The 22633-nt window shown below is 41.2% G+C and overlaps 1 protein-coding gene across 1 annotated transcript in view; it reads right to left on the bottom strand.

Moving 5' to 3' along the window:
• Positions 1-16817, bottom strand: part of snx33 (sorting nexin 33) — a 37105-nt gene extending 20288 nt beyond the window's left edge. The window contains exon 1 of the mRNA XM_029668736.2: positions 14130-16817. Coding sequence (XP_029524596.1) covers positions 14130-15552 — 1423 coding nt within the window. The 5' untranslated portion in view covers positions 15553-16817. The remainder of the gene's footprint in view (positions 1-14129) is intronic.
• Between the last annotated feature and the right edge of the window lie 5816 nt (positions 16818-22633).

The following is a 22633-nucleotide window of genomic DNA, read 5'->3' as shown; positions in this document are numbered from 1 at the left end:
TGGAGATCAAGAAAAATGAGGGTATGGAACAAGAGTTGCGGGAGTATTAGGTTTGCCAAACAGTTACCGTTTGGCAAACATAATATTACATATTTTTTCTGACCATTTGAAACAGTGTAAAAAACACTAAGTGTACCAGAGAGTCTGTCCTAACTGATTAAAAAAAATATATAAAATCTTTATTACAGCAGACCATAAATCATTGCATGCATTCGTGAATTGAGGTTTATTTATTGTTTAGGCTAATTATTCAAAGCTCCCTTTGTTATTTAATTTTAAAACTGAAATGCTTAAATGCATTTCAAAGCATGCATGTGATGGCATGAACAAATTATTGAATGATTGGATTGATACATAGATACAGTAGCGTATATATTGAAATATAGGCCTAGGTACGTTCCGGCATTAAGACTAAACAGGATGCGCTCTTAGGCCGACAGCTTGATGGAAGTTATACAAAGCCTACTCATGATAAGGGCATTACTTGTTATTATAATGATGATCATAATAATAATAATTGTAATAATAACAATAAGAAGGAGATCAAGAAAAAGGAGGGTAGAGGAGTGAGAGCTTTATGCATATGTGTGACAAACAAGTGCTGTTAGATGACAATATTATTTTTGCCTGTTTGGAACAGTGTAAACAACCCTAAATAAATTATAAGTAATACCAGTCTGTTCTAACGCCTTTATTACAGCATAGCAAAGATTAAAAACAGCCGAATCTGTGAAATTGCATTATCCAACATTTTGCCATTGCATGAGAGTTGGTGCTCATGGAATCAGTAGGCTATTAAACAAACACTCTAACAGGCAACAGAAGCAAGATCTGTCCTATTTCTGTAGATATATATGGATGATTTATAAAGCCAGGCACATTTAATAGTTAGGCTATTGATTATACACTTAATTAAATTGGGGTTTCCTCTCTCCTCAATTTTCTTAACACAATTAGGCTAAGGCAAGGGCTGTTTCCTTGTCTTTGCTGCTGCTGCCTCTGCCGCATTGTTCTTAATCCCAAAATGCTACATAACTTTGCTATTATGCACATAGCAACATAGGGAAAGGTGCCAAATCTACGGCGCACTGAAGATTATGTTTTAGAAACGCAGACAGCGGCCGTATCCAATGCAGGAGAAACCTAATTTGTTATAAAATAATATTAGATTTATTAGTGCTATTATTTTTACATAATCTAACCATATACAATTTCAGTATTACATGTCTTAGAGTGATGGACTGTGCCTTCCCCGTGGCATCCGCAAAGGATTCGTCCACTGAGACAGGCGCAATCAGACAGGTAACTAAAGGAACCTCAGTCGACCAACAGCCTATCGACTAAAAATCGAACTGTCGTCCAAATGGGGTCAGCCCTAATATATACACTACAGTTCAAAAGTTTGGGGTCACTTAGAAATGTCCTTGTTTTTGAAAGAAAAGCAAATTTTTTGTCCATTCAAATAACATCAAATTGACCAGAAATACAGTGTAGAGATTGTGATTCCTGCTTACAAACAAAAATGAAAGCAGGAAGAACCAGTGACTCAGTCAATAAAAAAGTGGTCAGATGAAGCAGATGCTGAGCTACAGGACTGTTTTACTAGCACAGACTAGAATAAGTTCCAGGACTCTTCTGATGGCATTGAGGAGTACACCACATCAGTTACTGGCTTAATCAATAAGTGCATCGATGACGTCGTCCCCACTGATTGTACCTACATACCCCAACCAGAAGCCATGAATTACAGGCAACATCCGCACTGAGCTAAAGGCTAGAGCTGCCGCTTTCAAGGAGCGGGACTCTAACCCAGAAGCTTATAAGAAATCCTGCTATGCCCTCCAACAAACCATCAAACAGGCAAAGCGTCAATACAGGACTAAGATCGAATTGTACTACACTGGCTCTGACGCTCGTCGGATGTGGCAGGGCTTGCAAACTATGACAGACTAGAAAGGGAAGCACAGCCGAGAGCTGCCCAGGGACACAAGCCTACCAGACAAGCTAAATTATTTCTTGGCTCGCTTCGAGGCAAGAGAGCATCAGCTGTTCCAGACGACTGTGTGATTGCGCTCACCGTAGCCGATGTGAGTAAGACCTTTAAACAAGTCAAGTGGAAATGTGTCTTCACTGACATTTTCAACGTCTCCCTGTCTGAGTATGTAATACCAACATGTTTCAAGCAGACCACCATAGCCCATGTGCCCAAGAACACTAAGGTAACCTGCCTAAATGACTACCGACCCGTAGCATTCATGTCTGTAGCCATGAAGTGCTCTGAAAGGCTGGTCATGGCTCACATCAACACCATTATCCCATAAACCCTAGACCCACCCCAATTTGCATACCGTCCCAACAGATCCACAGATGATGCAATCGCTATTGCACTCACACTGCCCTTTCACACCTGGACAAAAGGAACACCTATGTGAGAATGCTATTCATTGACTGCAGCTCAGCGTTCAACACCATAGTGCACTCAAAGCTCATCACTAAGTTAAGGACCCTGGGACTAAACACCTCCCTCTGCAACCGAATCCTGGACTTCCTGACGGGCCGCCCCAGGTGGTAAGGGTAGGTAACAACACATCCACCACGCTGATCCTCAACACTGAGGCCCCTCAGGGGTGCGTGCTCAGTCCCCTCCTGTACTCCCTGTTCACGCATGACTGTACGGCCAGGCACGACTCCAACACCATCATTAAGTTTGCCGATGACACAACAGTGGTAGGCAACAACGACGAGAAAGCATATAGGGAGGAGGACAGAGACACCTCTTCCTTCTCTGGAAGCTGAAAAGATTTGGCATGGGTCCTTAGATCCTCAAAAGATTGACTAGCTGCATTACCTCTTGGTATGGCAATTGCCTGGCATGCAACCGCAAGGCACTACAGAGGGTAGTGCGAACGGCCCAGTATATCACTGGGGCCAAGCTTCCTGCCATCCAGGATCTCTATACCAGGCGGTGTCAGAGGAAGGCCCTAAAAATTGTCAAAGACTCCAGCCACCCTAGTCATAGACTGTTCTCTCTGCTACCGCACGGCAAGCGGTACCCAGAGTGCCAAGTCTAGGTCCAAGAGGCTTCTAAACAGCTTCTACTCCCAAGCCAAAAGACTACTGAACATCTAATCAAATGGCTACCCAGACTATTTGAATTGCCCCCCCCCCCTTTTTTTACACCGCTGCTACTCTCTGTTATCTATGCATAGTCACTTTAACAACTCTACCTACATGTACAGTATATATTACCTCAATTACCTCGACTAACTGGTGCCCCCACACATTGACTCTGTACCCACCTGTATATAGGGGGGGGGGGGGGTATTTTATTAACTGTATTGTTGGTTAAGGACTTGTAAGTAGCATTTCACTGTTGTATTCGGCCAATGCGACAAATTGTATTTGATTTAGATATTTGGGGGAGGGGGTTCTTTTTTTATACTTGGGGAAACACTGGGGAAGTGCTTGGGCTCTAGTCTAAGAGAGAAGTTCAGTAATGCCTCAAACACAATTCAACAGTGAAATGGGCTACTTCTTTGTGAATTAATGAGGTGGAACACACCTAAATTCAAACTGTTAGAAAATAAAACTTGTTCCAAAATCATTTGAAATTGACAAGTTGAAACAGCCTATACTGTAGATAATTAGCAGTCAGCATGCCTTGGTTTAAGGGCAGCGTGGGTTAACTGTCCTGTTGCGCAACAATCACATTTTGGAACAGTGAGTGCATTGTGACATGACGCGCTGTGGCGACCATTAGAGATATTTTGAACTCACAAGTGAAAAGGTTCATGATACCTCAGCATGTAAATTGTGTTGGTCATGGTATCACTCCCTGACAAAGGCTAGACAAGACACGCCAAAACGTTTTTGAGTTTTAAAGATTTTGTTCAATTGAACATTCCACTGCAATGAAGGCATTTTAATTGCATGAAGAGTGCCTTGGTCCTCCACATTTTTGATGTGTTTGGTCATGTGTTGTTCCATGATTGCAAACAAATGTGGAACATAGAGGGGCAAGTGTTCAACAGATCCAACTGGTCTAACCATATTCACACTGAGAGTATTGTTCAACAGATGTCTTGTTGGAGGTCTGATGAACTGTGTTATAACACTGTAACACCGTCATGTTCCGATGGATAGCGTGATAAATTGACATTGAGGCAATGTCTCTTACAGTCTCTTACAGTGTTGTTGATTAAGAGTGATTGCCATTGGCAACACGACCCTTCGTTCCCCCCTGATTTTACGTGCCTTTTTTAAGTAGACCCATACTACGAACTAGTGATTCATCAGATCAAAAGCACAGCTCTCATAACACAACAAGCAATTAGGGTTTAGGACTAGCCACTTTACTAGTCACAAGGCCAAGCAGAGGGTACATATTAGAAGATTACAATTTGAAAGAAAAGAGCAGCTGCTTCTCCCTTTTGACCAATTGAACAATAGATTAATATCTCAATGGGACTTAACTGGTCAAAATAAAACTTTAAACAAAATAAAAAGATGAGCGAGCGACATGGCTAACCCCTTTTCATATGCATAATATTTTGTGCTGCCTATTTCTACCTGACCTGACACACACACACACACACACACACACACACACACACACACACACACACACACACACGTGTCTGCACATAGACCGTGCAGCCAGTACAACTCAGCACAGCACCAGATTAATGGCTAACGTCTCCATGCCAACCATTGTCAGCTTTATCAGGCCAGCAGACATAGAGCGCAGATGCCAAGAGTCTTAAAGAGCAGACAGTTATAGCTCCATTTGATGTCCTGCAATCAAGGGTGAGAGGAAGGGGAGTGGAAGTGTGGGGGTTGGAAGAGGTAGGAGGGCCAAGAATTTAAGCCCAAGCAGAAGCCTGTGAATTTTCTCTGCAACAAATAGGTCCTTTTTGGAACACCATAAAAGCCTTTAGAAAATACAAACACTCTGCCAAATGGAACTACTTTACCAACATGGTAACATTAATTCATCATTAAATACATATTACTACATTCATGGCACAAATTGAAAGATGCAACATACAGTATGTTTCTTAAAGCAGTTAATGAATTCTAATCTTCTAAGACATCTGTATTATATAACATCACCATTGTGGAACAGCAGTGTGCTAGCCAGGAATGCAAAGACATTTGGATAGACAGTGTGTGAAAACACAGTCCTACCATTTGTCAATATTTATGTGTGAGCAAGCATTCACATGGAGACCAGACAAAGCAAGGGGACTCCTGTTGAACAAAAAGCACTTTACCAGGTTAACAGAAGGCGCCATTACTGGACAACTTAAAATGTGTTGTAGTCTTTATCTTCCTGTTGATCACACTTGGTCTGAATTGATGTGTACAGTTTGTGCTCATGCTATTGTGTAGTGTGACACATTTTTGCCTAACCAATGTGCTATTTAGGATAGGATGGACACATTGTGCTCTAGGGCATAATCAATGGGGGCCTGTCTGACTTAGACAGGGTCATACTGTAGTATGCTGTAATATCAATTATTCATCTCTGGATCAGAGCACACACACATGCACTCTCTCTCACACACAACCAGACAGCATTTACATCTTCACTCACACCTCGCATTCCTGGTAATGCATCTAGGGCCATGTGCCTCTCCAGGTCCTGCTCTCTGGTCCCCATAGGTACAGGAACAGATGGAAAGGTCATTTGGCCCACATTTCCACGAAATTGGGCACACACATCTTTATTTTTCTTTACTTTATAAGAGAAACCCTGATAGATGGATGTGATGTGTTCTGCCACATACACTGGAGGACAAAGTGGGCCTCTTATTCACGTCAAAGCTTCGATGGCCGTCCAAGGGTAAGTATACTGGGGAAGAGATCCCTAATTCTCAGAGTAGACTATGTCTGAGAGGGCTGATTGGCAGCCTGGGGTGAGAGGGCTGACTGTCATGATGTGACGCCATCTTGCACTAGGAACTGAACTAAACAAATGTGAATGAAAATAATTAGTAGTACAATATTTACATATTGAATGTGTATTCAAACAACTTTAGAGCTGTTTTTCTGCCCATAATCTTTGGGCAGGTGTTACCAGATCTAGGCTACCATGCATGGGAAACTCACATTTCATATTATGCAACGTGTGGACAGCAGCTCTGTTCGATACTGACACCACTGGCGCCAGTCAGTTTCACTCCATTGTGTTCCCTCGCCTCTTTGTTCAAGATTTCAGCAGGTGGTTTTCTCCTTGGAAGTGACAGCTAATCCAGCTACACTGCAGTGCTCATTGAAAAACACGAAAGATAATGATACTCCGCCCACTCAACTGCACACTTGCTCATTGGTAAGCTATAATGTCATGTGGGTGGGACATGTACTGTGTCATATACATCAGTCTTCCATTGCAGTGCGCTAACTGATAATGAAAATGTAGTGCTCCTTCAGACAGTGAGTCACATGGCCGTGGCAGGCAGACGGACATCAAGACATTCGATTGAATGTTGAAATGGGCAAAATGAGTGACTTAAGCGACTTTGAGCGTGGTATGATCGTCAGTGCCAGGCGTGCCGGATTCAATATCTCAGAAACGGCCACCCTCCTGGGCTTTTCGCGCTTGACAGTGTCTAGGGTATACCGAGAATGGAGCGACAAACAAAGAAAAATCCAGTCAGGGGCAGTCCTGTGATTGAAAACAGCTCGTTGATGAGAGGTCTAAGGAGAATGGCAAGAATTGTATAAGCTAACAGACAGGCCACAAACAGACAAATAACGGCACAGTACAACAGTGGTGTGCAGAACAGCCTCTCGGAATGCACAACTCGTTGATCCTTGTCACGGATGGGCTATTGCAGCAGTCGACCACACCGGGAGACACTCCTATCAGCTAAAAACTAGACGAAGCGGCTTCAGTGAGCACGCATGCGATCACCAACACTGGATAGTTGAGGAGTGGAAAAACATTACCTGTCTGACGAATCCCAGTTCCTGTTGCATCATTCTGATGGCAGTCAGGATTTGGCATAAGCAGCATGAGTCCATAAACCCATCTCTCTGGTGTCAATGGTACAGGCTGCTGGTGATGGCATACCACCGTTCAATCTGCAGCAACTGGGCCAACATCCCGGTGGAACGTTTCCGGCTTCTAGAATCCATTCTCCAAAGAATTCAGGCTGTCTTGGAGGCAAAGGGGGGTCCGACCCGGGACTAGATGGGTGTACTTAAACGAACTAGCCGGTGAGTGTATATTCATATTCAAGTCTTTCAATACAGGTCTACCTATTGGATGAGTATTGGATTAATGTTGGCAAATGCTCAAAGCACCTCTGTGGGACCACACTGGATTAACTCCTGTTTAATTGAAACCATCCAGACCGACTGTCTAGAGAGACCTAGATATCTGAGTGAGCTGGTTGGTATTCATCAAAGAGAAAGGGAAAGAGAGAGACAGAGAGAAATAGATAGAAAGGAAGAGAGAGAGAGAGAAGGGGAGGGGAGAGAAGGGGGAGAGAAAGAAAGAGGAGAGAAAGGTAGAGATAGATAGAAAGACAGACTGAGAGGTCAAAGGAATTGTCTGTAGAGAGAGACAGGATTGTGTTGAGGTACAGATCTGGGGTAGGGTACCAAAAAATGTCTGCAGCATTGAAGGTCCCCAAGAACACAGTGACCTCCGTCATTCTTAAATGGAAGAAGTTTGGAACCACCAAGACTCTTCCTAGAGCTGGCCGCCCGGCCAAACTGAGCAATCAGGGGAGAAGGGCCTTGGTCAGGGAGGTGACCAAGAACCTGATGGTCACTTTGACAGAGCTCAAGATTTCCTCTGTGGATTTAGGAGAACCTTCCAGAAGGACAACTATCTCTGCAGCACTCCACCAATCAGGCCTTTATGGTAGAGTGGCCAGACAGAAGCCACTTCTCAGTAAAAGGCACATGACAGCCCACTTGGAGTTTGCCAACGGGCACCTAAAAGACCATGAGAAACAAGATTCTCTGGTCTGATGAAACCAATATTGAACTCTTTGGCCTGAATGCCAAGCGTCACGTCTGAAGGAAACCTGGCACCATCCCTACGGTGAAGCATGGGTGGTGGCAGCATCATGCTGGGACTGGGAGACTAGTCAGGATCGAGAGAAAGAGGAACGGAGAAAGGTAGTGAGAGATCCTTGATGGAAACCTGCTCCAGAGCACTCAGAAACCTCAGACTGGAGCAAAGGTTCACCTTGAACCCGATCAAACATCTCTGGTGAGACCTAAAAATAGCTGTGCAGCGAAACTCCCCATCCAACCTGACAGAGCTTGAAAGGATCTGCAGAGAAGAATGGGAGAAACTCCCCAAATACAGGTGTGCCAAGCATACCCAAGAAGACTTGAGGCTGTAATCGCTGCCTAAGGTTCTTCAACAAAGTACTGAGTAAAGGGTCTGAATACTTATGTAAATGTGATGTTTAATTTTTTAAATAAATTTCCAAAAACCTGTTTTTGCTTTGTCATTATGGGGTATTGTGTGTAGATTGACGAGAGATAAAAAAAAAAAACTATTTAATGCATTTTAGATTAAGGTTGTAAAGTAACAAAATGTCGAAAAAGGGAAAGGGTCTGAATACTTTCCAAATGCACTATAGAGAAACAAAGATAAATCTGGCAAACACCTTGAAAAACAGCTAGCTGTTTGATTTATACCTAGACCTTCTCTAGCCTTTCCTACCCAGCCATGCGTTATCAATGCCATATGTAGCTCACACCACACCCGACTGAGTATGCAGTGATATTTCATGAGTTCACACATTTAGTCATCCACCAATATCACAGTTCTAACAGTGTTCATTACTCTATGTTAGGGAGTGGGCAGGAGAGAGCTGTGATGAGAGGATAGGATGTGAACTTTGTAGGAAGAGTTGAACCCAGGTTTTGTGTGTGTTTGGTATGTTGTCACAGCTGGATCCAGTTCAGAGGAACACAAGTGACTTTGAGGAAAGCTCTCGAGCTCAGCTGGGATGCTTCAACTGACCGTCAAGTCTGCAACAGTAAACTCAACACTCCATGTCAGTAAAAAAAATACGGCTATAGTTATTGATTCAAAATGTGACGTAACCCTCAAATATATTTTGGGAATATATATTCTTAGACATCTAATAAAATAAAATGTTATTGGTCACATTTGCCAAATACAAGAGGTGTAGTAGACCTTACAGTGAAATGCTTACTTACAAACCCCTAACCAACAGTGCAGTTTAAAGAAAAAAATTGGGAAAAAATACAAATAACAATAAGAAATAAAAGTAACAAGTAATTAAAGAGCAGCAGTAAAATAACATTACATTTTCAATGGCTTTCAATTTGCTGAATCCTATTATTAGGCTACGAATTACCTCTTTGCACTTGTTTGCTTGATATTGCAACGCCCTTATTTACCTTGCACAACTAAGAGAAACGTGGCTTCCTGTGCTGGAGGTCCCTCCCCCTTCCATCACCTGATGTGGGTTGTTTGAGAACTGAAGTATGGCCTTGGTATGCTGGTCGTTTGACTGTCTTGCTCAAATACTGCACCACCCTTATGACAGATACAGACACGTCGAAGTTGTAGGCCATAGCAAATGCATCAGCTGTGCCTAAGCATGTTCTAGGCGTATCAACCCTTTCAGTGTATCCAAAGAAGATGAATGATCCTTCGCATTGTATGGGGCAGGGCATATTGAATATCACCTTTTGCATTAACACTAAAAGCTGTATTTCTTACAACTCACTGTATCATTAAGGGACACACCATAGCAGGGCTGGCTCTAGCCTTTTGGGGGCCCTAAGCAAGATTTGGTTGGGAGCCCTAAGCGAGAAGACCTTCTGTATTCTGCTATTCTAAATCTCAACAGTAAATTGAGACCCTGACTGAGTTACTAAAAATAATATAATAATATTTGGGGGGGGGTTGAGGGTCCCTTAGCGGCCTTGGGCCCCAAGCGACCGCGGGCCCCAAGTGACCGCTTTTGTCACTTATGCCTGGAGTCATTTCATAGATAATATATATTACTCCTTTACTTACTTTTGTCTTTGAAATGTAGTCTAAAGCTAGTAGCATCCCTTTAACTGCTATGAGACCAGGCAGAGACTCTAGCAACCAGGAGCTGTGATGACTAAGCAGATTCACAGTCATCACAGCTCATGACTGCTAGACTCTCTGCCTGGATATTACATTCCTTTGCCTTGACTTACAGAGCTAGGCTGCTAGCAATGTCTATTAAATCCATGCAATACAGCTAGCTAGCTGGAGCTTGAACTATATAAGCAACCAGATTTCAACCCAATTGGACACTAACACCAAGCCCAAACCAATTTTATTAATTTGAGGACAGGTCAAAAGCATTAAACCTTTATGTTAATTTAGCTAGCTAGCTTGCAGTTGCTAGCTAATTTGTCCTATTTCGCTAGCTTGCTGTTGCTAGCTAATTTGTCCTGGGATATAAACGTTGAGTTGTTATTTTACCTGAAATGCACAAATACTCTGACAATTAATTCACACATAAAACGGTCAACCAAATCGTTTCTAGTCATCTCTCCTTCTTCCAGGGTTTTTCTTCTTTGGACTTTATATGGCGATTGGCATGTGACGCGAGCAGTATGGTCAGCATGATATGGGAGATTCTGGAGCGGCACCCAGGACTGCGTTTTTCACGACCATCAACAAAACACCAAATTGTGGAATAATGTTGTCGCATCCCTCTTGATTTTCAGACACTTGTACTATGCCAAGGCACATTGAAGATGTTCTCGTGTCTCGTGGTGTCCCAACGCCCTATTAAGACACTTTATGTTGGTGTTTCCTTAATTTTGGCAGTTAGGGGGTAGAGGCACGTACGGTTAGACTAAGTTCTACATAACCAACGATACTCCATTAAAAAAAACACACTGCAGAAAAGTAGTACTTGAAAGTAAATAAAATAAACAAATTAAGACAAAACATAGTTTATACAAATAAACATTAAATCCCATTACTATTGTAAAATGTCAGTCTAAAACATTTAGTTAGGCTTTTAGACATGCAAAGCCGCTCAAACATTGGCAAACTCCTGACAAAACATATATATAGGGCTTGTATATAGGGTTTTATATATATATAGGGCTTGGCAGTATACCTGAGCAATAACATTTTGTTAAGACATGTAGCTAGATAGCTAGGTGAACAATTAACCATAAACCCAACTCATGACATTACTACTTGGCATGAATCTGCAGGTAGCTAACCAACCAAGTTCAATGTTAGCTGGCTAACATCAGGCTATAGCTAGCCAAGCAAATGGCTCTGAGATACGAATAATAAGATAATACCAGCTAGCAAGCCAGCCAGCTAGTGTTAGCTAGCTAGCTAGGTAAACAATGAACCATAATCCCAACTCATGACATTACTGCCCTGCATGAATCTGCAGGTAGCTAGCTAACCAACTAGGTTAAATGTTAGCTAGCTAACATTAGGCTATAGCTAACCAAGGTGTTTTCTAGATCTCCTTAGCAATCACACTAAAATTTCACTGATTTCAAAACTTGGTCCTCCAGAAAGTGGAGTTTACGCAGTTTCATTACACAATACATTTTTTTTTAAAGCTGCGTTAGACAAGATTATCTAGACATACAATGGCTTGCGAAAGTATTCACATTTACATTTAAGTCATTTAGCAGACGCTCTTATCCAGAGCGATTCACCCCCTTGGCATTTTTCCTGGATGCAGTCTATCACAGTTCCATCCGTTTTGTTACCAAATCACCTTATACCACCCACCACTGCGACCTGCGATCTAGTCAGCTGGCCCTCGCTACATATTCGTCACCAGACCCAGTGGCTCCAGGTCATCTATAAGTCTATGCTAGGTAAAGCTCTGCCTTATCTCAGTTCACTGGTCACGATAACAACACCCACCCGTAGCACACGTTCCAGCAGGTGTATCTCACTGATCATCCCCAAAGCCAACACCCCATTTGACCGCCTTTCCTTCCAGTTCTCTGCTGCCAGTGACTGGAACGAATTGCAAAAATCGCTGAAGTTGGAGACTTTTATTTCCCTCACCAACTTTAAACATCAACTATCTGAGCAGCTAACCAATCGCTGCAACTGTACATAGAGTGGGTGGGCTATTTACAGATGGACTATCTACCTCATCCCCATACTTTTTAAATGTTTTATTTACTTTTCTGCTCTTTTGCACACCAGTATCTCTACTTGCACATCATCATCTGCTCATTTATCACTCCAGTGTTAATCTGCTAAATTGTAACTATTCGCTCCTATAGCGTATTTATTGCCTACCTCCTCATGCCTTTTGCACACACTGTATATAGACTTTCTTTTTTCTACTGTGTCATTGATTTGTTTATTGTGTTATTGGCTTGTTTATTGTTTACTCCATGTGTAACTCTGTGTTGTTGTCTGTCACACTGCTTTGCTTTATCTTGGCCAGGTCGCAGTTGCAAATGAGAACTTGCTCTCAACTAGCCTACCTGGTTAAATAAAGGTGAAATAAAATAAAAAAATAAACTGTGTTTGTGCAAAATGTCTGCCCCCCTGTAAACAACCTTTTTCATATCTGGCCCCCATAGGGATATAGTTGAATATCCCTGATTTACTGAGAGAAAACATAGCTAGCTAATATAGCCTGATACCAATGCTGGCCTAAATCAGCATGTTGTTTGTGCAACAGTATCTTCTAAATCAGAGATGAATGTTATCTACATGAAAAACATTTAATGTAGCCAAAGAATATAAGGTCCCACTCCCCTGGGTAACACTGACCAACACTTTGGTTCCTTCCCTGTCACAATAAAGGCTGCATAGAGATCCTATTAGTACTGCAATTCCTAATGCTTTGAATGCTTCCCTGGCTTTTTCATTTGTCAAACAACACCGTATTTAAGTGACACTTTTACATTGTAACTATAGAATTGAAATAATCATTATATTTCCATGATTCCAACAAATGTCACCCAAGTGTTTTGATCTAAATCGTAAGTCAAATTGAAATTGCAATATTTGGTTAACAATAAGGCCACGATTTTTGCCCATATTGTGCAGCCCTACGTGGCAGTGTGGAAATTATCTAATGACATAAGTTTGATTGAACAGTATAAAACAATCCGAATGGAGAACTACCCATTGAAATCACTTAGAATGTATGGGTTGCCACCCTACGGTCACGCACAAATCATAAAGCAAATTTAGAACTTTTCTTATTCAAAAACATAAAATACCCTCAAATATCATCGTACCGACAAACATTTGAAAATATTGCCCAGCCCTGCATTGCAAGGAACTTCAAAGCAGTTTTATCTTTAAAAAAATTGTGTATCTGGTGGTAGTGGATGTGTACTATCAAAGATGGAATGTTTACAAGATAGCTGTTCCTCTGCTGATGTGATGGAAATTTATACCATCCTTCCCCGTACTGGTATTTTTAATGAGAGGAAGTAGCGGATGTTACACAATTATTTGAAAACCCATTGGACTTTAAAATGTACAGTGTGATTGAGTACTTTAGTACCACTGTACACAGTGTTGACAGTTCCTCTACATGCAGCTAAGGAATGGCTTGGGGGTACTTCAATTATCTTTCCATTTACCATAGTGAGAGAGTAGTAGAACTGGACGGAATTTAAGAGCGACCGTTTGAGTAGAGCTCAAAGACATGTTTGATAGAACTGTCAGCGTCCATCAATCAAGGAACCCTTGATTTATGAGTAAGAAGATGGCTGAATGTCATCCAGTAATGAACCACTGTACGTTTGGAATCAAATCTTAACGATGAACGTTGACTGATTCTAACAGCGGTGTCACATTTTTTCCACTTTTCCATTTTTCCTCCTGTCAATGTGATTAACAACAGATGGCCACAGGAAATAATTAGTTTATAGGATTCTGGACCGCTATCCGTCAGTGCTTTGTAAGAGTTGCCAGCTGTAATTGATTTGCCAGCTGTTGTGGTAATGCATTATCACTTATAACATATAAATATGGGCCAAACTTAGTTATAACAGTTATCACAAGAGTGATACTGAGGCTTTGTTTCCATGTGACGCAATGCAATGAGTTGAAGATTCATCTCTAGGACAAGCTATTAGACTCTAGGTCTAACACTAATGAGCACATGATAAGGAGAGTACATTACCTTTCTGTAGATGAATAATGTCTGGGAAGTTGGCGAGTAGGCCCTGGTAGAGTGACAGTTTGTCCAGCATGTGGAAGAGGTCATACTTAGGTTGCTCCGCAAACATTTCCCCAATGTTTTCGTAAGTACGTCCCGTGTGGGAGATGGCGGTGTTGAGGCCGTCCGAGCAGTGGGGAGGGTCCAGCATGAAAGCCTGACTGACGTTCTGGAAGGCATTCCCCAGCCGCTGAAATTCCTTCCGGAAGCCTCCGAGGTGCTTCCGCACCAGTTCTGAGGCCACATGTGTAAGCTGCATGACGCTGTCATCCATTTTCTTGGCGAAGGACTTGAAGGAGTCCACACGTTCCTCCACGTCCTGCAGGTCCTGGTGCTCATTTGGGATCTGGAAGGTGAGCATAAAGTTGGCGCCCATCATCTCGTCCTTCTCTGCCCGCCTTTTGCCCAGCTTCCACTGCTTGTCGTCGGCGCACATGAGGAAGTGCTCGAAGCCCTCGTACTGCGACAGGACCGGGTGGCTAGTCATGTGGTCCATCCAGAGGATCAGCCGCCTCTTGCGCTTCTCGATGAAGTCCTCTTCGAAGCGCCCTGTTGCCTGTTTCTCGGGAAGGTGGGGCACGGAGATGACGGTGAACTTGTGCAGTAGACGGTTGTACAACCAGTCGAAGTGCTTGTAACGCCGGTACACAGGCCTCGCATTGTGGCTTGGGGTCACTCTGTACGATATGTAGGTCTTGATGCCTTTGAACTTGGTCTGCTTGGTAGGGTCCTCGATGGAGCAAGAGAAAGGTGTGGGGCTTTCTTTCCATTGAGGCCCTTTGGGGCCCATCTCAATGGTGTACGACTCCGCTATCTTAGCGTTCATGGGCACATCGCCCAACACAAAAGCTTCCACCCCTGAGCGGACAAAGCTGGAGAATCGGTTCAAGTTCCTGCCCACCATACTGCCCTTCCGCGAGCTGGAGATGCTGTCCTGCCTCTCCATGTAAGGTTTAGCTCGATAGTGGACATTGGGGTTGTTGGAGTGGGGGCTCTGATGGGAATGTCCATTTGCGCCACTGCGGCCATCATCGTCCACCACTGTGGAACTGTCATCCCAATCATCCCAGTCATCATCATCGTCGTCATAGTAACCTTGTTGCATGTGAAAGGGCGTGTTTGGGGCGGAGGGGAAATATGAGGAGTCATTGCCTGGAGAACCCACCGGGCTTATGGAGCAGTCTGTCAGGTTGGAGTTGGAACGAGGGCGGATTACTTCCACGTAAGAGGCCGGGAAGAGACCTTTCTGTCCTTTACTGTTCTCCCCTTGTAACCAGCCATCTACAGAGTTATCGTCAAAGATAACCAGTTCCTCATTCTCCTGTATGCTGATCTCCTCTTTGTTTTCACTTTGGAAAGTGTAGAGTGCCTTGCCTTTCATCGACATTTTGACTCTCTGATGAAAATCATATGCACACGCTGCCTAAAATCATTGTGATGCTGCTACCCTTGAGCACATTTTAACACACAAATAGGTGATGTCTAGATTGTTGAACTATAGCCCTACTATTTCAGCTAATTTCAACTGTAGTCACCAACACTTGTTTGAATCAATAAGAGATGTGTGAAAGAGTTATGTAAATCTAATGGTATTGTGCTGGAACGCCACAACAACTGTCAAATGGCATAAACACTGATCTGTGCTCATGCACTATAACACGATAATAACCTTAGTGCTATAACTGGTTTAACTCCCTAAAAAAACAGCTAGTGCAGTATCAAGCTGGGTATATCTACGACTCGATTACACAAGTGCTGGGGTTGTTTTCTATACTGTGCCAAGAATCTTGTCAATCTTTTTAGTAGGCCTGTGGACTGCATACAAAACCAGTAACATCGAATTGCAAATGGTTTTCAGTGGTTGTGAGAATCCATTCCTGTACACATACAATTATTAACAAGGAATATGGGCTATTTACTTTGGTATTTTTACTGCAAATATCAATTGCAAACTGGATAAATTGCTTAATACCACATGCCATGCACCAACTGCCTACTACATCAATACCATATTCCTATCGATAGCCTTATGTCCCGTTAGCCTAAACGTTTTCTTTGTTTCTATTGAGGATATCCAAGCTTTACCTTCGATACTTGAAACTGCAATTAAACTTGTGGGCTATCGCAACTTGTAACTCCTCAGTCCATGCATCACCCCAGCAATGACATACCGGTTCACCCGAAAACTCGTTTTCACCAAGAAGCAATTGCAAACATTCGTCTATTCGTTGTAATCCTGAAGAATAGTTTGATTGTTATCCTTGCGTGTGATAAAGTCCTCGAACACAGACTTGCTGTACATCCCACCGACCTGGTCAAACATGATCAAAATATTTTGTTTCCAGCACAAAGACAAAGTGCCCCGGGTGGAAGAAACCATTCAGCGCCGAGTGAGATGAGTAATGATATCTCAGACTAGTGCATTCTGGTCTTGATCGACATTCCTTGGACTTGCTCCACTTCCCCGCTAAACAGGTTCTTGTCTATCTTGATCTGTTTCCTTTAATACAAAAAAAGATTAAGCATTATTAGCAAATTATTAGGGTCTGCGATTAAAGCAAAGCATAGACTACTTCTTGGAGGTTATTCCTATACGTTCTGTAACAAAGTAACTATTTCCATGACGCTAGACATGGACAATAAAACATATGTGACGCTAACCACAATAACGATTAGCCACAAGTGGAATTTACGGTTTGCCTGCAAAAAAATAAAAGTCCGAAATTGAAAGTGAAGCAAACAAATACAAATAGTGGAATCATGCAATATTTGGACTGGATAATGCCAGTAACAAGGTTAGAATGTTATTATATAAATTCGACAAAAGACAATAATTAGTTCATTTGACATTCAAAAATCTGTTGAAATCTCACTGATGTATTAAACTTCAATTGCATTGGGGGCATACTTAATACAGTGAGCTACAAAAGTATTTGGACAGTGACACATGTTTTGTTGTTTTGGCACTCTACTCCAGCACTTTGGATTTTAAATGATACAATCACGCAGAGGTTAAAGTGTAGACTGTCAGCTTTAATTTGAGGGTATCTTCATCCATATCGGGTGAACCATTTAACAATTATAGCACTTTTTGTACACAGTCTCTCCATTTTATGGGACCCAAAGTATTGGGACAAAATTCACTTATATGTGTATTCAAGTATTAAAAAGTAAAGAATTTGGTTTCAAAATGGATGAAAATATCCTCAAATTAATGCTGATAGTCTGCGCTTTAACCTCATAGTTATTGTATCATTTCAAATCCAAAGTGCTGGAGTGCAAAGCCAAAACAGAGAAAAATGTGTCACCGTCCCAACACTTTTGGAACTCAATGTATTTCACACCTATGGATTGGGTATCCATGAAATGGGGTATTAGTCGACACAGCGACACCCACAGAACAAAATTGTGATGAGTTTACACAAATATTAGCGTCGTAGCTCTTATTGTGGGACTTTGACTGTGGGGAATCACCTCCCTATCCAGCCTATTGTGTGTATTAACCTTCATATTGCACTATACAGCCTTATCTATGGATTGTGGAATAAATGGGATATGAGTCAACTCAGTGTTACCCACAGAACACAATTATTCACATTCCAAGACTGTTTCGGGTAATCTAGTCCAAATATGGCATGGTTTCACAATTTGTATCCGTTTGCATGACTTTCATTGAGGGACCTTTATTATGAAGGAGAACCGCAAACGCAACTATTGTGGATAATCGTTATTGTGGCTAGCTTCACACAGGTGACAAAAGACGACGTTTTTTTTCTTCATTGAGGTCTTTTATCCATTCTCTGAAATGCAAGAAATCAGCTCTATACTGCCCCCAGCATGAGAAACATAACAACATGAAGAAATGAATATGCTTTTCTCATAAATCAATTATTTTCATTTACATATAAGCTATTTTTTAAATTTTGTATTTATTTGACATTTATTTAACAAGGCAAGTCAGTTCAGAACAAATTGTTATTTACAATGATGGCCAACCAAAAGGCAAAAGGCCTCCTGCGGGGATGGGGGCTGGGATTAAAAATTGTAAATTTAATATATATATATATAAATATAAGACAAAACATACATCACAACAAGAGAGACAACACAACACTACATAAGAGAGACCTAAAAACAACAACATAGCAAGGCAGCAACACATGACAACACAGCATGGTAACAACACAACAATACAACAACATGGTAGCAGCACAAAACATGGTACAAACATTATTGAGCACAGACAACAGCACAAAGGGCAAGAAGGTAGAGACAACAATACATCACACAAAGCAGCCACAACTGTCAGTAAGAGTGCCCATGATTGAGTCTTTGAATGAAGAGATTGAGATAAAACTGTCAGAGTTTGAGTATTTGTTGCAGCTCGTGACTACCTCAAACTCTAAACCCTCAGAGGTAGTAATCACACCTGTGGGCAGAAAGGCATTCATCTTACCAAACCACATGACCTTTGTTTTGGAGGTGTTCAGAACTAGGTTAAGGGTAGAGAAAGCTTGTTGGACACTAAGAAAGCTTTGTAGTAGAGCATTTAACACAAAATCCGGGGAGGGGCCAACTGAGTATAAGACTGTATCATCTGTATATAAATGGATGAGAGAACTTCCTACTGCTTGAGCTATGTTGTTGATGTAAATTGAGAAGAGATTTGGGCCTAGGATTGAGCCTTGGGGTACTCCCTTGGTGACAGGCAGTGGCTGAGACAGCAGATTTTCTGACTTTATACACTGCACTCTTTGAGAGAGGTAGTTAGCAAACCAGCCCAAAAACCCCTCAGAGACACCAATACTCCTTGTCCGACCCACAAGAATGGAATGGTCTACCGTATCAAAACCTTTGGTCAAGCCAATAAAAATGGCAGTGATATTGATGATTGATGATGATGTTGATGTGATTGTGGAGTAGCCTATAGGCTATGAAGATTATGAGAAAGATACTGCCATTTGCAATATTTGAGATTGAAACACTAAAATGTCAATCAATATTCGTTTCCTACTCCTCTACATGACCTTTGCTTGTGTAAGTTGTTGACAGAAATGTCAGCATTTAATGTGAGGATGGATGAAAATCCTAACGAATTTTTTTTTTGCACCGTACTGTAGAGCTATTGACATTTAATGCCTGTGTACACTATATACGGCTCCTGTACACTAGCACGCGTGCGTCTTAGGCCACCCAGAGTGGCTCACTTGTGGGCATGTTGGCAGCATATGGTATCATTTGTGCATCAATAATTCAGCATAGCAAGTTGTATGAAGGTCTGGTTATTAAATGGGTAAATAGTTTAATCCATTCTCCATTTCATGAATTTGTTCTCAGGTAAATAGTAATATGCTCTAAAATTCTCTGGTGACTAACAAACTTTGCTCCCCTGTTTCCAATCATCCAAAAGGCTAGGAGAACCGATTCAAGTAAGTAAATACATTTAGAAAAAAAATTAAAAACCGATGTATTATTAGCTAACTAGCTACAGTGCAGGCTAATTCAAATGAGCTGCTAACGTAGCTAGCTAGCCATCTAGTCAACTTCACATACTGTATAGGTAGCTGGCAAAGTTAATTAAATATCACCAGCTACCTAACTTCATATTAGCTAGCTATCTTGATGTATTATTCACTGTGGTTCTCAGTCCTGGTCCTGGAGAATCAAAGGGGTGCACATTTTTGTTTTTGCCTTAGCACTACACAGCTGATTCAAATGATCAAATCATCATCAAGCTTTAAGTTGTATTTATGTATTCATTTGTGATGCTATCCTTGACATAATCCTGCTATTGTCACACGCACATGCATTTATCTATCCAATGTTATCATGATTTGTTATCAGGGATATTATACTTTAGTAATCCACAATAACCTGGTGATGTAAAAGTCTAATAATTACATTATTCCTACATATACCTTGTAACTGTAGATTCCTTTAAAATTATTGCCTACAGTTACCATGTAGGGCACCATGTAGGACACTGCAAGGTTGAATGACCAGGGCCATCTGGGACTGCATCCTGGAGGAATTCAGGCATGTGAAGGCTACCTGTGTCCTGCATAACTTCAGGAGGGGACCTGCAGCTTACCGCCATGTACTAGGGGAGATGTCTGCTGCTCGGCAGGATGTTTCAAGGATGGGGACCAACAACGCAGCAAGAAAGGCAATCTGTGTAAGGGAGATCTTCACCTCCTACTTCTTCAAAGAGGGTGCTGTTCCCTGGCAACACCATAGACTACACTATGCACAACCAAAGGCTCTTTTAAGAGCCATCCACATTGCAATAAGAGTATTCTTCCATTTACTTAGAAATGTCAACTGCAGTTATTCAATTCCCAGTTGATCTCCACTTGATTTCTACTTCTCAGGTGAGTAGTGTCCACTGCATGTATACTTCGTATTTTGGCAAATTTAGTACGACATCCGGGAACTTTTGGCATACTAACTATATCCGTACTATGGCCAATAAGCATTATACATACTCAATTCACGTCACAAATAATAAAGTTAGTGCGGTTAGTATGAGTATTCGAACACAGCTAGTGACAGTACCAAGAGAGTTAACTCCATGCGATGTCCTGACAACACACCATGGCAGTTAGAATGGTACAGCATTGCTTTGGGTATATCTGGTGTACGTGCGTGTGACTTCCTTTTTAGTTACATTTTGGGGGGGGGGGTATTAATATTCATTTTTTATATTGCAGAAAAAACAGCATACAAACAAGAAGTATACAAACAGACAATAATAACATATGCTAGGGGTACAACAAATGGCAGATTATACAAAGACCTTATAAGATGCACACATATTGATTGTTTTAACAGCTTTCTTATTAGAAGAATGTAGAATAGTCTTAATGTACTGTATGAATTCCTTATAGAAAACACGAAAGAGTGTTTTTTTATTACAGAATTTACCTTTATGAATATGACATTTTCCATTAGCACAATTAGATTTGAGGTAAAATAGTTTTCTTTATCATTTTTATAGTTAAGCCATAAAGAATATTAACAATTACAAACTATCAATATCTTTCCATAATTCTTTACGTGTAGAAAATGATAAAATAAATGCAAAAAACTATTTCTGGATGCTCAACACAAAAAGTACAGCTAATGTTAATGTATTTTTTGAGTTTCTTCAGGTAATGATTCGCAGGGTAATACTTATGGATCATTCTGAAAGAGACTTCTTTGACCTGGTTAACAAGCAGGTATTTGTGTGGTAATAACCAGACTTTTTCCCAACAGATATTATTGACAAATGTATTCGAGTAAATTGTGACATAAGGAATGGATAGAATATCCCTTTGAAATAAAGCACGTATAGATCTGTTGTTCTGAGGGAACAAGGAGAAACACATTTTTCCTATTGGAGAGTCAACTGGATTAAGCAAGGGTAGGTCAAGAAATTGAGGTCTGTTGATAATGTGTGTGACTTCCATGTCCACTCCTGCTCTGGCCGGTCTACTAACTTCCGGTCCTGGCAACACATCTTTACGCACACCTGCGTCTCATCATCAGTCACAACTGGACTTCATTACTCACGCTTTATATAGCACTCTTTTGTTATCAGTCATCAGGTAGTATGGTTTATGTTTCTATGTCAGACCCTTCGCTTGTTTTGTATCGCGCCATGGTCATTATTATTAAACTCACTAATTAGGACCACATTAATTTACCACTTCATTGTAGGCAAGGCTAATTTCCCCCCGAATTTAAGTGATAGCATCTACATGATCCACATACTTGAACCCCGTTTCCCCAGCCACAAAATATTAAAAAATTATTATTTTTGAAACGAATAAAGATAAATTGGAAAAAACAATTTTACATTGTAGAATATTTATTCATATAAAACAGTTTTCTATTATTAAATTTAAAGGAGTGGATCAGAAAATTGAGTACTTGAGAGACTGAAATGAATAAAATATTATTCAAATTAAATGAGTTTATTAGATCATTAGACTGATAAGTGTTGCACGGACCAAAAACACTCGAAGATCTCGCTAAACATACTATCAACCCAGATAACTTGGGAATGAAGTTGCCTGCAAATACAAAGTTGCCAATGTCTTTGCAAATTATTATTTGTTTACTTTAACTAGGCAAATCAGTTAACCTCTCTGCGCACCGAACCCGTTAGCGGGATTAAATTCGACAACATACGGTGATCTCTACATAAATAGTCATATTAAACATTCATGAAAATACAAGTGTCTCACATGGGTCGAAAGCCTAGAATCTTGCTAATCCAACTGCGTTGTCAGATTTAAAAAAGGGTTTACTGCGAAAGAATACGATGCGATTATCTGAGAACAAAGCCCCATAAAAAAAATAACTATTTCAACCAGCACAGGCGTAACAACATCACAAACTGCATTAAAATAAATGGTTTACCTTTGACGATCTTCCTCTGTTTGCAATCCCCATGCTCATTGTTACACAATGAATGGTCTTTT

This window comes from Oncorhynchus nerka, linkage group LG9a, assembly GCF_034236695.1.
Source record: "Oncorhynchus nerka isolate Pitt River linkage group LG9a, Oner_Uvic_2.0, whole genome shotgun sequence".
Lineage (NCBI taxonomy): Eukaryota > Metazoa > Chordata > Actinopteri > Salmoniformes > Salmonidae > Oncorhynchus > Oncorhynchus nerka.
Note: the sequence above shows the minus strand (reverse complement) of the source record. Positions and strands in the feature narration are given on the sequence as shown.